Source organism: Diospyros lotus, chromosome 12 (genome assembly GCF_014633365.1).
Source record: "Diospyros lotus cultivar Yz01 chromosome 12, ASM1463336v1, whole genome shotgun sequence".
Taxonomy (NCBI): domain Eukaryota; kingdom Viridiplantae; phylum Streptophyta; class Magnoliopsida; order Ericales; family Ebenaceae; genus Diospyros; species Diospyros lotus.
The window spans coordinates 6875071-6895507 of record NC_068349.1 but is presented as its reverse complement, the minus strand read 5'-3'; the positions used below and the strand labels follow the sequence as shown (position 1 = coordinate 6895507).

The following is a 20437-nucleotide window of genomic DNA, read 5'->3' as shown; positions in this document are numbered from 1 at the left end:
AATAAAGCTGATTACTACCCTTTCCAAAGAGCAAAAATAGTAACATCTTTCCAGCATTATTAACAAAGACATCAAGTAAGTTAGAAGAAGAGTAGGCCATCAAAGGCAAAAAACCAATACCCTAAAAAGGTTTACATGTTTCATCTCAAGAATAAGGCTGCCATGACCATCCAAAAAAAAAAACCAAAAACCAATAATGTTTGCGGTGCATATTTCATTGGTAGTTTGCTGCTTCACATATTGGCATCTTGGGCGAGGAGATGATGACTGATTAAGCAAGTCCTCTCACCTCATAGTTGTGGGAAATTCTAAGAGGTGATTGCTGTGAAACTGGCCTATCCTCAGACCAAAGCTCTAAATTCACTGTTCCAGTCCCCCAGTGTATGAGACACTTGTAGACTTCTCCTATGTTAAACCGGTTAACTAATGCCAATCCAAGACATCTATCCACCAGCATCCACTCTCCTGAAATTAAAATCCGCAAATATTAATTAAGAAAAAGACTAAGAAAAACCATTTGACTAGAAGTTCTACAATAATTCAAGGTTCGTCTTGAAGGGGGCACATATACATGTACTTGCAACATGCGAGCATGCCCCCAGGCACATGTTTTACCACATGAACAAATCAATGATACACAATATAAACTAACATTTAATAGCATGATTACATGGTCATATTATTTAATTGTTCCCAGCCTGATTGACTGTGGTTTCAAAAACTGTTTTCAAAGTGATATAAAAAAACTGTTTACTCAGCATGATTATATTTACAACATACCAAACATTTATCTCACTATGAGGGTCACTTACATGAGTTCTAGCTCTCTAGTCATTTCTATTTACAGCCTTCTCAAGGTGACAAGCATAAGCATATAATACACAAAGAGCCGGAGAAAACTTTGTTGATTTAGATAATTGCACCAAAACAACATAAAAGAAGATCCCTAACCCCAGACTCCCACACAAGAGAGCGGGTAGGTGGGTTTTGGGTTTAGGGTTTAGGGTTTAGCTTGTAGGGATGGATCGGATGGCAATGTGTAGCATTTAATGATCTACATCCGTTAGCAAAAGAAGATGTGAAAAATACAGAGTTCAAGCTAACACAAAGAGGGTTATTTATTCTTGCACAATCAGCTCCGTAAAACATAAAAAGTATTTCCAAGGAAAACGCCCTTACATACAGAATCAGGTCATGTTAAGAGTTTAAAAAATTATTAAGGCCATAAAGGAATCAAAGTTTGAAATATCTGAAACAGAATTATAGACTGTCTTTCATTTGATTCAGTAATTTACAAATTGAAGTGGATGCAGATCCTACTCTAAGCAACCATTAAAGAAAGACAAAAATTTTCGAGGTGATATTTGAAGACTAAATTATTCCAAGAAAAGATCAACTTAGATATCTCCAATCAAACATCTAAAAAGAAGAGATTATAATGCCATCGTTACTGTATGACTATAAAACCAAGTTGTGCAAAGTACAAGTTTAATCGAAATGGGGATGTTATATTGGATGTGCAGCCATGCAAAAAAAAAAAAAAAAAAAAAGAAAAGAAAAAAAGGACAACTTGGTAGAAGACGGAGAGAAGACAACTTGGTATGAGTTTAGTGGAGGATGTTTGTAGCAAGACAGATAGAAGAAGACTACAGAAAACTTGGTAGGAAACTATTGAACACGAAAGATGACTATCCCACCTACTAGGCTTGTGATTGTTGTTTTCATTTTTTTTGAAATAATCCTTTTACTTCATTCCCTTGTCAAGCAGTTTAACTCCCTAATGTAAGAGGAACGAAAAGAAACATTTCAAGCAGAAAATAATGTGTGTGTGTGTGTGTGAGAGAGAGAGAGAGAGAGAGAGAGAGAGAGTTACCATTAGGGCGAAGGTCCCCTTCAAATAACTTCTCTCCAGATTCTGGCCAAACTTCATGCTTAGAACCATTTATGGAGGTAAAAGAAACATAAGATTCTGTTGGGTGCAATAGTGCAAACATTGGGTGCACTCGCAAACATACAAGCCTACAAAAGAATACAACAACAAACATCTGTCATGATTGATAATGAGAGGGCTTAAATGGGAAATTTAAACCTGTGACTGGGAAAAACAAAGACTAACCCAAATCAATAAGTTAGTTGAATATACCTAAGTGCCAATTAAAAATAAAAATTGCTTGCAGTTAATACATTTCAAAATCAAATTCTTGGATATAATTTTTAGGCAAGCTTTGTAAACTAAGTTACAAGATTTGTTTGGTGCCATTAGATTCTTCCAACTATTTTTGCTAGCCTGGACAAGTAAGCTGGGATATCCAACAGATTGAGCAAAGGAATCTAATATGTATCGTCAACGAAATACCAATTTCACAATACGTATCTAAAATAAAAAATGAGGAGCCTACCTTGAAAATCCACCAGAACCAGCACCAACTTTACGCGCTACAATACTTGAATCAATCTGGATAATGTTTGAGTTACCTTCTGGAAGAGATATTTGCCGTTCAATAACCAGTCCACCACCAATATCACCTTCTAACATAAGAGATTCTTTCTCTCCTGCTTGCTCAAGATTCTGCCTACAGAGAATAAGTTCTGGAAATTAATGGATGAATGATGAGAATCAAAACAGTGATTATAGGACTGATAACCAGGTTGTTTTTATGAATGCCATGCCACTGACCCTAACTTGGTTAGAGTTAAGGTGCAATTGATGGGGATGATGATGAATACTAAAGGACCAACATGAATATGGTCAAATATCAGACAAGCCAAGTTTGTCCTGCCACAACAAAGTCAAAAGTAAAAATAAAAGATACTGTAACTATTACAATATGCGCAGACGATGTTGTTCACATCAAGTTATGATTTTAAAAAGAATGAGAGCACAGGTAACATGCTTTAATATGCCTAGCATGGTACTATTTTTTCAGGGGGTACTATTACAAGGTACCAGAGTCAGGTAGGACAACAACTGCAAGCAGCGAACTTGGAAATGTCACATAAATTAGTATGAATAAGATTACTTTTCTAGCAAATAAATTATGTCTTTTCCAGTGAAAAACCACACTAAGAATTAGTAACTCACTCAATGACAGTATATTCCTCTGAACATCCAGCAGATCTGTACTCAGTACCACTATATTCTTCATATCCATTAACTTCAACCCTGCTATGAAGCCACTGAGTCCCTGCCAGGGAGCCCACAATATCAGAAAGTGCCAAAATATGTCTCAAATTCCATTACATAAGCTTGCATTATTAGAGCTTTCAATATCATGAAGATGTCCATGTCTCTCTATATAGATATTATAATATATACATATAAATATATATAAAACTGATGGCTCCTGGTCTAGATTCATGTAGCCATCCTGACTTTGTGGGACTAAGGCACAGGATCGTTGTCATAAACAACTGAGCCACCAACTGAGAGTCTGGTTATGTTATCTAGCCAACACATAGCATAAAGATCATAAGATCTTTCAATATAAATTCTGCACAAGGATTGGAGAGCTAGAAGTGATGAAAGCGACCACAAAGTGGGATTTTAAGGCTTGTGATGATGATGAGCTAGCACCCACTTTTCTGACTGAATTAAGAACCAAGATAGAAGAGTATTGGGAGTCTATTCAATTGTTCAAGAAAAGATTTGAATGAGCACATAAGCATTACCAGAAGGAAGATGCTCCATTGAAATGATCCTTCCTCCAATCCAAGGAACAACTTTGACAGCCCAGACACCACTTCTCAGTTCAATAGGAGTCTCAGAGAGCTCTATTCCCTTGTGCCCAGAAGTCCTTTCTACCTCTGGAATGCCCTTGGCAGTTTCTGCATTTAACAGAATACTAAGAAAACAGCTCAAATTCATAATACATTCAAAAATCAAGTCAGAAAAAAGTATGAAAGTAGCATTAAAGTTTTGAACCTTAAGTGCCCACTAATATACTAATATAAATGAATAAACCAAATTAGGCTACTAAGTTCTTCAGGAACATCAAGCGTAAGAAAAATGAGATATGATGTCCCGAGTAAAATATTAGCACAGTATACCTTTTGTGTGTGGACAGAAAACAAGGAGAATAACAAAATATTAATTCATCAAGAATGAACCGTCATACCGAATGCACCTTATTATAGCATAATATTGCTTTCATGATATCTGTTTTCAAAAGAAAATTGGAAGAACATCCATTGCAGGTGTTCACACATTATAATCGCCCTAAGAGACAAAGGGATTGTTCAAGTGGATACAGAAAATAAAAGAAAAAAACTGTTCAGAGGAATTAATTTGGTTACCCATTTGGCGCTTGTATTCTTTCTCACTCTTGGATACCATATTAGTCACTTTTTCTTCTGAAGGCATCAAGATTTGAAGATCCTCTCCATCAGTGCCCCATGCATCAAGCTGATGAGTAAATAGCAAAACTTAGGAATACAAAGAAATAAATAAATAAACACCAAATTGGCTGGAGTATTTATTAAGAATTACTGTCAAATATTTGTATTTTACAGGAAGGAGGCATACTGTTGCATATCCACCAAATAGTATTTGAACATGTAAACGTCGTTTTGGCCTTCTCCATGACCCTTCAGTTTTGGAGACTCTCACAGTAACAACTGAAGACTCAAGTTCAGCAACATAAGTTGTTAAAAGATATCCACCTCTGGTAAATTCATATCCATCACCCTCATCTTCAAAGAGAACGCCTTTAGCTTTACCTGCAACCAGCAGAACACAATATTTAGTGCATTTGCTAGCAGCTTAACTGATTCAACAACTGGTAATATTTCTGTGAAATCTTCATTTTGTTCTCAAAAAGGATGTAAAGTGGGGAAAAAGAAACACCAGGGTTATTGTACATCGATTTTTAAGCAGAAACTTTAGAACCAACACACGTTTCAATTTTCAACCAAGTGGCAAAACCCCTTATGAAACCCCTAAGGTACTGTTTTCCATAAATTTAATAGAAATGTAGAGCTTATAGAGATAAAAGTGTGTTTTTAATATTTCCCAACTATAAATGATACAATTTTAAGATTCAAATTGCATCCTTGTGTGTCAGAAGGGAAGAAAGGTGCTAAATCAGCACTAGTCACCAAAACTTAAAGCTATTAGGAAAGGGTTCAACATCAAGCTTCTCTTCAGACTCCTTTGCGTGTAGGGCTGGCAATAAGCCGAGCTACTCGATCTGACTCAAGACTCGACTCGATAATTGACTTAATAAGCTAGCTTGTGATACAAATGAGCCAAGTTTGAGCTCAAATATTTGGAAAATGAGTTGAGCTTGAACTACCATCAGCTCGACTCATTTGGCTCACGAGCCAATTCGATATACTTATATATATTAATTTTATAAATTTATTAAATAAAAAATATTTATTACTTAATACTCAATAATATAAATATATACTTAATAATTTTATAAATATATTAATTAAATATAAATAAATACATATATTATTTAAATATATATATACATCAATACATGTTAGATTTGGAGGGAGGGGGAGGGGGGGGGGGGGGATTCCAAAAAGCCAATTGATTGATTTGAAGGGGGGTGGCCCGACAGGTTTGGCAGGCAGGCTCTATCTCCAAGGGGTTAGGGGGGCACTTAGTGTTTTTTTTTTTTCTTCTCCTCCAACTTCCGGTGAGTCCTTCTCAGCGGCAGCACATCTTCTTCTTCTTCTTCTCCTCCAACTTCCGACGAGATGACCAACAACTTCTCCGACAATCGACTAGCATGCAACCTCCAGTTCCTGCAACTGGGTTTGTTTTCTGTGCATAATTTGTTATACTTTTGCTATTGTGCATTTGCATGTTGCACTTTTTTTCAAGTATACATAATACAATTGTAGAATATGTTATATGTTAGTTGCTTGTAGATTTATTTGCATTACATTTTTTGAAACCTTCCTAGCTCTCTAGTTTTCTTGACATATGCATTTTATTGTATATTCTATACATGATGCATTTTTGGATGTATTAAACTATTTTGTCTTTTTGATTCAAGCTATTATAATTTATTGGATTAATGAAGTTGTAAATGATAGCATATTTTGATGTCTAGGAATTTCATGATGTTAGATAACTGCTAAATTGATTATAAGTTGTAAATTTCATGAAGTCTTGATCCATAGTGCCCAGGACTTTCCTACTCTGTGAATTGATTGAGTTACTTTCATTTTGTACTTATAATTTTGTATTGATTGAGTTAAATTTCGAGCTAAGCCGAGCCAGCTCATAGTCATCATCGAGTCGACCTCGAACTAAAAAAATATGCTCATATCGAGCTCGAGTCGAGCTATGAGCCAAGCTAAAATCAATCGATTTGAGCTTGAGCTAGGCCTAGCTCGGCTTATTACCATCCTTACTTGCATGCAAGTCCATCCCCATGTGGACCAGAAAGGAAAGCAGATACTATCAAGAACCCAGTTTTCTTCTAACACCAATAAAACTCAAGCTTGAATTTCAATTCTCCAAAATATTACCAAATACTATAATTTCACTTTAGCCACCTATCAATGACCCCAATGATTCCCAATGTAAAGCTAAAAATGAGGAGACTTAATTAAACTAAGGTAGCATTCTTATCATATAACATAGAACAATAGAACAATTACCATACTCATCTAGAGCCACAAGTAATAATAAATCATCTGTTGGACTAGCTTCACCAACATGCTGAATAGCAGGACCAAGAGGAATAATTGATCCACCTTGCAAATACATTGCGGGTAGATCCTGGCACATATTGAGAAAAATCGTATAAATAAGAATACAAGGAGTAGAAATACTAGCAAACACAAGAAAATCAAGAATAGAATTAGATGTAAGAAACAAATACCGGATGTGAATCACCGAAATCAAAACTCCGCCAAATGCCTCTGGGCAAAAAGTGCTGCTGTTGGTTTGTCCCCTCATCAATCATTGTGCTATAAATACAAATTAGAAGTTGGTAAGTTGCTAGAGTCATAAATTAACAAAACCACCACCACCACACCTTCCATCCAACATATTGTCAGACGAGAGGGATGGCAACATGATAAATAAAGAGTAAAATATTTAGTAATAACTAAAAGGCATACAATTTTCACATGTAAAGCCAAGGGCCATAACACTACTATTGACATTGTCAAACATTCAATACTGTAAATGCAAACTTTGAACTTAGATATTACAAAAACCTTATCAAATTAAAGTTTCAAGAAATAGTAAGTTGAATAATGTTAACAAGAGTGAAGAATAATCCAATCTTACTTTATTCCAATCGTAGGGATTACATATTTACATGTCTAACAAGCTAATTACACAACTGCCTAATAGAGAGATTAAAGAGATTCATAATCTACCTTAGGAAATTATATATACAGTAAAGGAAAGATCTTACAAGAGGAATCTACTGAAATATACAAGGAAATAAACAGAAACAACAATCAATCAATCAATAACATATGAAAGAATAAAGAATAGGAAAGAATCCACCATAGCATATCTCGTTGATCGCTAACACTCCCCCTCAAGATGGGGAATGGATATCATGCATTCCCATCTTGCTCAATATTTTGTGGAAACATGGACCCGGTAAGCCTTTAGTGAGAACATCCACTAGCTGTCCGTCAGTAGGGACAAAAGGAATACAAATTAGGCCACTTTCAAGCTTTTCCTTGATGAAATGTCTATCAACCTCAACATGCTTGGTCCTATCATGCTGGACCGGGTTATGAGCTATGCTAATGGCAGATTGGTTGTCACAATAAAGGCACATAGGTGTTGTCCACTGAACTTTCAAATATGTTGAGAATTTTTAGCCATAGGAGTTCACAAATACCTAAAGTGATTGATCTAAACTCAGCCTCAGCACTTGACCGTGCCACCACGCTTTGTTTTTTACTCCGCCAAGTAATAAGATTTTCACCCAATAAGGTACAATAGCCTGAGGTGGATCTCCTATTCATTAGTGACCCAGTGTAATCAACATCGATGAACACTTCCAGTGACAGGTTGCTGCTCTTTTTGAATAAAACACTTTTACCAGGAGACCCTTTAAGATAGTGTAGTATTCTGCGAATAGCTTTAAGGTGACTATCTTCAGGATCATTGTATGAATTGGCTAGCCACACTTACAACATAGGTGATGTCTGGTCGAGTGTGAGACAAATAAATGAGTCCCCTTACTAGCCGTTGATATGAGCCTCTATCCACTGCCCCTGCTTCAGTATCAATCTCGATCCTATGGTTTGGTTCAATAGGTGTCTCAACTGCCTTGTTGCCAAGCATTCTAGTTTTAGCCAAAAGGTCTAGCACGTATTTATGCTGGGAAATGAATATCCCCTCTTTAGATCGAGCCACTTCAATTCCCAGAAAGTATTTCAACTTCCCTAACTCCTTGATCTCAAATTCTTTTGCTAGACAACCTCTTAAATGATCTATACCTTCTTTGTCATCCCCGGTTACTATAATGTCATCAACATACACGAACAATGTTGTTATTTTTCCTGAAACTGAATGAGAAATAAATAAGGTATGATCACCTTGACTTTGCTTATAGCCTAACTCAAGCATAATCTTCGCAAATCTCCCAAACCAGGCTCTAGGAGATTGTTTCATCCTATAAAGGGCATTTTTCAGCCTGCATACAACAGTCTCCCCTCTTGCTTTCACCTCAAACCCTGGTGGAATGTCCATGTAAATTTCTTCCTTCAACTCCCCATGTAAAAAAGCATTCTTTACATCAAATTGATGTAAAGGCTAGTCATACATAACTGCCAATAACAACAGTACTCGAACACTATTCATCTTTGCTACAGGAGCAAAGGTATCTAGATAGTCCACCTTGTCACAGCCCTAGGGTTTGGCTAGGGTTGTGATAGGAATTTAGAGGGATTTAGGAAAGAGAAAGCAGAAAGGAAGGGAGATATAGAACTGAAACAGAGAGAAATGGGGAGGAAAGAGAAGAAGAACCGAGAGAGAGAATAGAGTTTGAAATTCATTCTTCAATTCAAGCATATCCTTCTCTACATGCTATAGCCTATTTATAGGCTTTACAACTAAAAGAAATATCTAGAATAACAGTCCCATGTGCTGTAACAAAATAACAAAAATAGCTTCTAACCAACTAAGGTAACTAATTACATTATTGCCTTATTAATTAGCCTTGGGTCGTGACAATTCCCTCCCCTTGAAAGGTTTCTTGTCCCCAAGAAACTTATTATCGTTGAGCCATTCTCTATCTTCATCCAACTCCCACATTCATTTTCTGTTCAATCTCTTTTTCCCTCTTTCTCCTTCTAGGCTTCTTCTTCTTTGTTCTTAGGATTCCAAGAATCGTCACGGGCATAACTTGGACCAGCACTTTAATAGGGGCAACTAGATTGACCTCAATGACTTCAAATTCAGTCTAAGTGCTTGATGGAATAGCAGACCGAAGCTTGGAGGCCTCAACATTGTTGTTTATGTTTCTTATGAATAGAGTTTGAGATGGTTGTTCCCCATGAGGATGTTCCCCATAAATCAAACTAATAGATCCTCCAGAATGACAATAAGGGTATCCTCCAAAAACTTTAGTATCTCCTAGTCTTGGAGGGAAGCTATCTTTCCCAAAGTCCAATTCTCCAACACTGCCAAAAAAATTGAAATCTTTAGTATCATCTCCAGCCTTGGATTGGGGCACATAGTCAACCCCACCAGTCACCCCCGATAATAAGTCATCGCCATTAGGGAAAGGTTTTCCAATAGTTTGTGCCTCAATTCCCTTAAGGGATTCAAAAGGTTCCTCCTCCTCATAGTGAGACGTAGTAGCACCAATAGGAGGGCTACCTGGATCAGAAAGTTTAAAGAACTTCACCATCTGGGATTCCACTGACCTCAGTTTCTCTAGGGACGATGAAGCAACTGAATTTCTGTCTTCTGTTCCTATTCTTCCATCCATTTTCACACCAAGCTTCTGACAAGATAAGGAAAGAGGTTCAACAGAGTCATAATAACTAGGCTTTGATGCCTCAATGCTGTAATTCCTATCATTGTGTTGAGGTTCCCCAACAATTAAACCATATGCCCCTGTCGGTAATTTTGCCACATCTTCGTCTTGTTCGTTGGAATTTTTTTGAAGCTCACTCTCAACATTTTTCTCCTCCACATCAGCAACATCTTCTTCTTTTAGCTTACTGGGATTCACTCCTGTAGAATAATTTTCGGAATCCATCCTCTTCTTGTTAGAATTTTCAGAATGATCATCTGCAACATTCCTTCTCTGTTTGTCGAAGAATTCTGCTGGAAAATTGTAGTTATACTCCTTACTCAGCATCCTTGCAAACTCTTGAAGCTCTTCTCTTATTACACAGCCAAATTCCTCACACATTTTGCTAACCCAAGGGTCTAATGTCCGTTTCCGTGCCTCATGATTCAGCCCAAACTCTTCACGTTTTCTGTTGTATCTCACTGAAAATGCAGCGTCCTTCTGCTGCAAAGGAGACTCCAATTGTTTCATACGCAAGCTATCCGTCATGGCATAATTCTCAAGAGCAGGACAAGTCAAAGGCCAAGGCATAGGAGCTTGATACATCCTTAATCCAACTCTTCCATGAACTAATCGGATTCTTAGTTAGAATTGCCTCAAACGCAATTCATTGCCCGTGGAATTCTCGTCTCTGATTTGCTGGTATGTATTGTCGGACTTCTAATCGGAATCTCCTAAATTACCACTCGATCAGTTCCGATAATGACTAAGGTTCTCTTCCTGAACTGCTACTGCAACAGCTCGGAAAGTAAATCAAACCGCTGCCCCGCCTTCACAGTCGAACCTTCTATCTTTCCTCAGCAAAGAGATCGACGTCTAAGAATGTTCAACGGAACTCGCCGGAAGCCACTCCTCTTACTTCTCCTTCAGATCCGAGCTGACCTCTCCTCCTTGTGCATCGGAATCAATTCCGCAATTCACCACAGCAAAATCAAGATTCTGCCAGGCTCTATAAGTTTCGCCTGCAACTTCAATTCTCCAGCAACTGAACAGCTAGGCAACGGATCCGATTCTGCCTTATGGCTAGGGCTGGCAATAAGCCGAGCTGAGCCGAGCTAGGCCTAGCTCGAGCTCAGCTCGATTGATTTTAGCTTGGCTCGTAGCTTGGCTCGATCTCGATATGAGCTGATTTTCTTAGCTCGAGCTCGGCTTGAAATTGATTATTACCTTACTTTTATGTATATATATATATTTAAATAATATATGTGATATATATAATATATATTTAAGTAATATATTTATAAAATTATTAAGCATATATTTATATTATTGAATATTAAGTAATAAATATTTTTTTATTTAATAAATTTATAAAATTAATATATATATAAGTATATCGAGCTGGCTCGTGAGCCAAATGAGTCGAGCTAATGGTAGCTCAAGCTCGGCTCATTTACTAAATGAGCCAAATATTTGAACTCAAACTTGGCTCATTTGTATCATGAGCTAGCTTATTGAGCCAATTTTCGAGTCGAGTCTTGAGCTAGCTCACGAGTAGCTCGGCTCATTGCCAGCCCTACTTATGGCTCGTCTGTTGCAAAGTCTCCTACACTCGCCTCGCCTTCTCGATCAACTACAGTAATTCGGAAATCAGTAGCAAATCACCCTGTTGTTCCACCTTCAAGTCGACAACCTAATTTGAAGTGATTCACGCTTCCACCTTCATAGTCGCTCCGATTCCGATCTCATACCTGCTGTGCCACTCTGATTTTGACTTCAAATTCAACTCGGTATCACCGTCAGCCTCTCCAAGCTTGTGTCATCTTCAATTCCGCTGAGTCCTTATTCCAAAAATAAAATAACATGTACAATTTTGGAAAAGGGATGTATTATGTATCTGCCACAGCCATATTATTGATCAGTGCAGAAAACAGGAAGACGATGACATGCACCTACCATATTCACTGATAAATATGCTCTCATCACACCATGTTACTGAATTAGCAGGTTCAAGACAAGGACATGTAGACTTAGATTAAGTAACTTGAACATAAAATATAATCGTTCCTCAGAAAACTTGGGCAGGTACAGAAAAATTAAAAATTGAGATCAACTTAAAACTCAGTTAAACCAAGCAGAAATGGGACAATGACATCGAAGAGTACTAAATTTAAGTGAACTTCTATATTAACATGTGCCACAGTTACATAGGAAGAGAATAACAACCTTGCATATATTAGAAGCGGCCCCAACAAAAATGAAGTTTCATGTGTTCTTAGCCCAAGATCTTCTGGATCTGGACAAAAAAAATTCACAAACTTCTATAAATCCCACAAGAAAAATGCAAGAACAAAAAAGAAATCAACACATTAAAATAAAGTAATCAAACACCAGCCCACCAGCAAAGAAAGTAGGAGTTGCAACTGGAGTCCCCTTCGTATGTGCCATATAGAAAAGAGTATATATGTGTGGCAAAAGGCGGTAGCGCCTCTTTAATGCCAAACGGCAGACTTCCTCGCACTGCAACAGATAAGGGGCACAAACTCAAAATAATGTGGTGCACTAGAAGTGAAAACTCAAAAGGTGTACAAGCCATTTCAAGAAATAACAATGAGGAAAGTCTAAACTTCTATTAAAGGGATTGGTTACTTTTTGACAGAGTTGCAAAGATAACCATTAGTTCTAGTTGAATACTGATTAACTACTTGCCACTGTATCATATGAAAATTTCAAGTTTTACGAGAGAGAGAGAGAGAGAGAGCTTTAGGGCCTGTTTAGATGTCAAGAACATTTTCCTTATGCACTGGGGACACACATTTATATAAGTAAATGTCAAGCATCTAGGCAATTGGTTGGGCAATTCACATAATTAAAATGAGGAAGCAAAAATCAATTATATTTTTTAATTGTGCATGATTTTCCAGCACAAAGATTAATCAGAAAGTTGAAAAAAAAAAAAACTGAGATTTTGAACCACATACAAACCTCTTCACCAAAAGACCATGGCTCATGATCAACAGTGCCAGTTTCTGAATGCCCACGACAAAAAGGAAACATTGCACCCAAAGCCATCCACCTTCCAAACAGCTTAGGTGTCGCATTCCCAGCAAAACCACCAATATCTGGTCCTGAAAGCGGTTGACCACTGAGGCCCTGGATAAAATAAATTTTCAGTTGAGTAATTCCTCATTAAAAAGTTGTGCATGCTAACTTCCTTAACTGGAAAATTATGATACGTTCAACTTAAGGGTGAACAAACTGTAAATATCTAAGGCATATAACTAAAATGCCCAAAGAAAAGGGATTTACGTTTTTCCTTTTTCTGTAATAAAAGCTTTATCTGGTTCATCTGATTAGTAACGGCACTTAAAACACCGAGAATTCAAACCCATGGTCACAATTTTATTTTATTTTATTTTTGGCTAAGTTCAAGCTTTCTCTATTCTCTTCAATGAAAATTTATATAAGCTTAGGTCAGAAAAATAGAGCCAGAACTTCACTGGTGGGCCTTAGCAAAATAGACAAGTATGTTCCGTAAGTCAATTTCAAAATTGCTGAACATCACAGAAACAACAAAAGATCTAAAACAAAAACAGAAGACAAGATGCCTAAGAAATTAGACCCACAATGCAAATTAGTCAAAACCAAACATAACCTGTCCACTGGAATTGGCTAGCTAACATGGATTAAAATCTCCCAAATGCACAGAGAAACTGACTGGCACACACAGACACAAACACAATGACATCCCTGCTCAAACATGCCACCATGAATCCACATTGTGGACCTGAAAGTTGCATGCTTATTCAACTTGTAAACACATAGTTCATTCTTCCCAGTGCAGTTGAAAGACATAAAACAGAAGAGGAGAAAACGTACAACAATATATGCCGCAACAGCAGGAAAAGGTAATGCAGAAACAGAAGATGAAAAAACGGATGAGCAGAAGAAAACAGAGAAGAGAAGGAAGCAGCCAAGAAGGAAGGGAAAAATAAAGAAGGGGGGAAGGAGCTCTAGCTCAACCAAATATTATTTTGTTCATTCCAAAAAAATCCTTTTGGATTATACCAAGAAGCCATATATATAGCTTGATGAAACAGCTAAAATAACCACAACACTTTAAACTGCTCTTATCTAATATAATAACCTAATGCTACTTAAATTCTACCCCGGAATCTACTAGAAGTCATAAAGAAAACAAAAATGCATTTAGATAAATCAAAGGCTCCTAATTACATAAAACTAACATCCTATATTTGTCAACTTCTGAGTCCAAATCACAATCCACCATCTTACATGCTCGATTGAGTAGTGAAATTAGTTTATTTGAGCTAGCAGATGACAACTGATCAGGAATCTGGGTGTTTGAAGAAAGCAACAAATGACCATGCTTTGAACTTGAGAACAAACATAGAACAACATTTCTGATCAAAAACAGCGAACCCCCTTTCACTTACAAGTTGAAGAACCATTGAGATACTCATATGAAGGTGCTCCCAAGTAGAAAGGTTGTCCCCTGTCCATGTTGCAGCATACCTCTGGCTACCTATAAAACCAGCTCTGGTTAAAACAAAAGGACGTTTCTTTTCATTTGCCAATTTCATGCCTTCATATGTTGATCTTGCCATAAGCAATCCATAAACCTACAAGGGAAACCCAATATAAATAAACAAAAATTCTGGCTCTGATGCTTATTATAGCGTCAGCAATAGTTATGGTTTAATTTGCCAGACATCATTTCATCTCTAGATGAAAATTCAGTAAATCAAACAAATAATTATTCTAAAAAAATCTGATGAAAAATATTAAATGTGAAGGATCAGAAAGAGCTGTAGATATTACATTGTGGTAGTGCGAGTGATTTTGACAACCTCCCAGTTCAATATCTCCACGATGAACATTGCTCTCAGGCATTGTTTTTGTTACAGTCTGAAAAGAAATATAATAGACCATGAATCCAATAAAAAGCATACAAGGAAACAACTAAAAAAAAGCATGCAAGGAAGTAAAAAAGAATCCTGGGCGTTACCTTAAAAACAGCTGGTTCATTCATATCATTCCATATACCATCAACACCTTTAGAAGCGAATTCTTTGACCAGATTAGCCCACCATGAGCGAGCTTTAGACTGCGTAAAGTCAGGGAAAACACATGGCCCAGGCCAAACATCACCTAAAAACAAGGAGTTTGGAGTTAAAAATTTAAAAGAACAAATGGGCGAATGTAAGAAGAAGAAGGTGAGACTAGGAAACTACAAATTCATGAAATCATTACCAACAAAAGGCTTTCCATCGGCTGTTTGAATCCATATCTCTCTTTCAGAACCACTATCATAAACAAAGTACCCTTCTTCACGTTTGATCCCTGGGTCAAGCATCCAGATTGCTTTGAAACCACTGACATGAAGTTCTTCCACTAAGGATTTTGGGTCAGGAAAGCGCTCCTGTAATAAATCACAATAGTTAACTTTTCCATGCCAATAATAAAATGCCTACAGGACATCCAATTAAAAACGAGTTATGGTCTGTTTATAATACATCATGAGTTTTACCAAGCATGTAACCCGGATATGAAACCATTTAGAAGTGGCAATACAAATTGGATAGCTTAAGAAGTTAAAACCTAGCTTTTTCTTCTACTTATATAACCAAAAATGTAAATAATTTGAAAGAAAAATATTCTCCACCCCCCCCCCCCCCCCCCCAAATACCTTCTTGAAAGTATTTAATAAAGAAGAAATAATCATACAAAGCAATGAAACTTTGATCTATACCAAATATGTTAATGGGCACTAAGCTGAAGCAGTGCTTGCCAAAGATAGCTAGATATAAGGGAATGAAAGGATAAAAAGAAGATCATTTATGTTGGTGCAAAATGGTACTGGCTGAATGAGAATGAAGGATGCCAGGGAATTTATGGCACAACAAATATGTATGCAGAAAGAATGTCCAAGGAGCACATTCCAGGTCCAAAAAAAAACAACAGATCCATCCAAGTGAAGACAGAATTCATGGCACAACTAATATGTTTACAGTGAGCTTGTCCAAGAAGAACATAAGAACATGCCTGGTCAAAAGTGAAACAACGAAATCCATCCATGTAGTCTATATCCATCCATATAACATCACAAGGTATACCCTTCTCTCGGAATGTCCTCGCAATCTGCATATGTGAATGGATAAGTGCAACTACAGGGAACAAATACTAGAGATTGGAGCAACTATCAAAAACAATAGAAACATTATTACAATACTGTTTTTTGTAATCCAGAAAGAAAATACAAAGGAAAATACAAATTTAGTTTTTACTAGAACAATGTGTCAGAGCCAGCTTTTATTCCTCAGAAAACTAGAAAACAAAAAGTGAAAGAAAATTATTAAGAACTATACAGTTTGAATAGAAACAATGAATATACAGTTTGAAAGGCAAAATTTAGGATGCAGGTACATAAATATATACACACATAAATATTGTGTGAGAGAGAATTAACATTTGGTACAAATTAACAACCTCACGAACACATGTATCAGAGTCATAGCTCCAGCGACATTGCTGATAGCCCAGCGACCACTTAGGAGGCATAAAAATAGTACCTGCTAAGAAAATTACCAGTTACCAGTCACAGTAGATGAAACTTATTAACCAAAAGAGGGAGACAAGGGCAACCACAACAAATAAATTAACATCTGCAACATCAACTACATATCAGACAGCTCTGTTACAGAACAAATGTAAAGAATATGAATTACATCAACAATTACTTCATTCGAGTATGGAGCACTAAATTTAGTGACACGTGTATGACATGAATGTTGATCTATGTTCCAAGTAAATTATGCATGCACATCTCACTTTGGAAATGACAGCAAAGGTACCGGGTAGCTTCACCTTTTTGTATTGATTGCATACCTAGATTCCAAGAATCAGATAAATACAGAAACATGCACCCTAAACCTCCTACTTTTGCAACCTAAACTGGTAGAGTGCAAATCTTTATCAATCTTTTCCTATCAATTTGATCCGATTATAGCAATCCAATAGGACAAAAACCACACGGAAAATGCACTTTAGGAAACCAGTAAACCAACTATCATAAACCAAAGTATTCAATAAAAACAAATGAGTTTTTAAGTTCTGTTTTTGGTCAAAATATCAAAGATAGATCCTGATACAGCCAAGTCATTGAGTTCAAATCTAACAGGCCAATATTAGTTATCCTATTTCCATTGAATCAATTATCAGTCACAAGTAATTGATTTTTTTCTTGCATTAGTCATCATAAAAATTGATTATTGGGTTTTCCACCATTTATGATGCTAGAGATAGAACACTAAGAAGAAAGAGCACTAAGTTTATTTCGATGCGAAAATACACCACTTTTGTTAATATTTTATGAAATAAACATGTGTATTTTTTTTTTTTTTTTTTGGGAGGGGTGTTCTCTGCAAGGATTTCCTTTAGTTCCCACTTGCCGCTGGATTAACTTTTCTTGCACCACAATCTATTTTCACTCTAAATTTGTCTATTTCTTTGGACAGTGGCATATAGGCTTCTTATGCAATTTTTATCTCAAAGAAACTACAGTGAGAATTAGACAACCGTTCAATAAAAATATCCAAGGACATTATCAAGTATTTTAACAATCCAAAGAGCTTTTAAAAATTACCAATTGCAACAGATATTTAACAAGCCAAAATGGACTATCAAAGATTTCCAATTACAAAAGATAAAAAACACTGGTAGAGGATGCTTACCAACTGCATGAGATAAAGATACCAAAACATTGGTTGGTGAAGCAAATGGACCAATTGTTATCACAGGATATGATGATGAAGAAACAAACTTTATAGTTGATTCTTTCCTCAAATCAATCTGCTCAAAATGAAAATAATTGATTGCTAAAATAGATCATCCATACGAAAGTCATATACACGACAAAATGAAATAAATTAGAAGCACAAGTACCTCACACCGCCGTGTTGTATCTGCAAGAACCCCCAGTGCCTCTCCACTTGGAAGAACAGCCAGTACCCAAGGATGTGATTGGTACAATGATGTAGTCCCAGGACCATAACCCCATGCATCCGTGTTCCAAGTAAAAACCTATAAACTAAAAATTGCTGAGTAAATGAAACATGAATAAAGCACCGGCTAGAAACCAAATTTACTTACTCTCTTCCCTGTCCGTTCAAGCTGTCCACTAACCTCTCCAGTTCCATAGAACGAGGTACAAGTTGGAAGCTAAAGATTCAGTAACATGAGAGAAAAACATTAGAAATTTTACAAATATGTACATACATAAATTAATAGAGCGCAAAACTCCTACCATTGCAAGATTGGGAACGAAAAATATGTGGAATGTGGGAAGAGGTTGTTTTCTTAGTTTAAACTTCAAACTGCCCCAGGTTGCAAAGAAACAAAATATACCACACGTTGAAATGATGCTTAACTGACCTCAATTTCAACAATTTGTTGCCCAAGAACACATTTAAAGGTTGGGGTATATGATGGGACTTTGTGACTACTCATAAGCGGCCTGTCTCTCTTTTCAGGATTAACAAAAGAAAGACTTGGAAATGCTGCATCCCTATCATCCACTGAACAATCGAATCTGAATATCCCTTCCTCAAGAATAGGCTCAAAGATCATTTTACCGGATTTCACGTCTGTTACTGCCATCTCTTTGGACCCAGCCATCTTAGAAGCTATCAAGTTCCCCCCAATCAACCCCTTGTTACACCTCTTCTTTCTGCAGCCCCAATATTTGCATCAGGAATCTGCCTCAATGACCAAAGCGAACTAAACAATTAAAAAAACAAAGAAAGCAGAGAACAATTTTATCAAAACAGAGCCAAAGCCCAGAAATCAAGCATAAACCGTTGTTAGATCAACCATATTGCATACCTCTGTAGCATATGATGAGATCCTAATATCACTTTTATCACCGCGCAAAGAAATAGAACAATACAGTGCACTCACCAAGTATTTACGGTACCAAACTCATTAACAACTTAACACATACTCAACACATAACTAAACACACTTCACACTAATCTAAAGAATGCTTATTATTTCGAAATGCCTCTTCCTTTCCGGAGCCACGTCCCCAACTTAAGATTTTTATTTTTTTTTTAATATCCAACAACCTCCTTCCCGAAAACTGTAAAGATTCCCCTGTACCCTCTCTTAAAAGATTCCCCCGAACCAATATTTGACAGGAAATGCCACATGGATAGCAAACAAAACATCAACATAAATAACAAGAAAACACCAAACATTGAAAGTCCAGAAAACAAGCTTCCTGATCAAATGCACGCATCTTTTATTTCTACAAGCAGAAACTAAAGTACGACACCGATATATGATCATCATGTAATTAAGACAAGAATCTCTTGGCTAGTTCACAATTTCGTTTAAACCCAATTAATTAGCCTTCCAAGTGAATGAAACTGTTTGGAGAAGATCAAATAATTGAAAAATCAATTCCCCCATAGCCTGACCTGATGGAATGGGGCAGAAAAAATGTCGATAATGTTGTCGTGAAGTGGGTCTGAGGACCAAATCCACGGCGATGGACAGGCTCAAGCTTCTTCAATTGCCTGCTCGAAAACGCAGAACGAGAGTAGAATGAAGCGAGACCACATCCAGGAGTCTGATACTTTACTGGCGATATACTGGGTGCTTGAGCACTGCTGCTCAATAATGGCGCCGATTCCATCGGGGCTTGAGGCCCGAACTCGTGATTATATATGCTAATTGAATAATAATATAAGCGTAAAACACGGATGAATTATTTGTAGGCCTGACAAGAAAGAAAGAAAGCCAGGTGATGAAAGGCGAGGCAGCTCAATCATTGAGATCCCGTGATTGGATATGGCCACACGTGTGGGATGAAGCTCAATACTGCTACCTGTCTCTACTATCCCCATAGAGAAAATGCTAGAAAACGCTAAAAAAACTCGATGGGCTTACCGACGAGTTTATGAAAAGGGGGTAAATAGTTAATTTTGCCCTCACGCCTTGCTTTCTCTCTCTCCCTCTCATGGATTTTCCCCCTCTTTGGTGCGTCTCCCTTGCTATGGCCGCCGCCTCGCCTTGCTGCCGCACCTTACTATTGTCGTTTCTTTGCCATAGTCGCCTTGCCTCGCCCTCGCCGACAATTATTGCAAATGCACCAGAGAGGGGGGCAATGGCCCACTTTGTAAATTTACAAAAATGGGCAAGGGCAAAATCGTCATTTTTGCCCTTTTCTGTGAGCCACTTGGTAGGCCCATCGGACCTTATAGAAGGACTCGTCTCCATAGACTATAGTTCAAGATATTTTCTTCGGAATTCTTATGTTTTAGCTTCAAATCTTGTTTTCTTAATTAAGTAATGTTAATTAAAATAACAATAAATGTAAATTAAATATAAATTAATTTATTACTAGTTTATTTTTATTTCTATTTTTTAATTTAATAATTGTTACTTTTCTAGTTCTTTGA

General features: G+C 37.0%; 1 protein-coding gene across 3 annotated transcripts; it reads right to left on the bottom strand.

The window, feature by feature from the left end:
* Nucleotides 1-28: 28 nt before the first annotated feature.
* LOC127814178 (uncharacterized) lies at nucleotides 29-19798 on the bottom strand. Of its 3 annotated transcripts, none has more exons than XM_052355488.1 (23): nucleotides 19454-19798; nucleotides 18408-18702; nucleotides 18126-18194; nucleotides 17919-18056; nucleotides 17708-17825; nucleotides 16464-16546; nucleotides 16020-16115; nucleotides 15228-15396; nucleotides 14983-15125; nucleotides 14796-14882; nucleotides 14411-14596; nucleotides 12939-13106; nucleotides 12353-12473; nucleotides 12180-12249; nucleotides 6843-6930; nucleotides 6619-6739; nucleotides 4523-4716; nucleotides 4294-4402; nucleotides 3670-3825; nucleotides 3083-3185; nucleotides 2400-2573; nucleotides 1874-2019; nucleotides 29-465 (listed from the first exon to the last, which is right to left on the bottom strand). In XM_052355488.1, exons 1-23 carry the CDS (start codon nucleotides 19669-19671, stop codon nucleotides 272-274), a joined length of 3246 nt encoding a protein of 1081 aa, XP_052211448.1. In that variant the 5' UTR covers nucleotides 19672-19798; the 3' UTR covers nucleotides 29-271. The 3 variants fall into 3 exon arrangements, with proteins under 3 accessions (XP_052211448.1, XP_052211450.1, XP_052211449.1); XM_052355490.1 differs by having other exon boundaries at nucleotides 18408-18752; nucleotides 19454-19602; XM_052355489.1 differs by having other exon boundaries at nucleotides 18408-18730; nucleotides 19454-19602.
* Nucleotides 19799-20437: the final 639 nt, after the last annotated feature.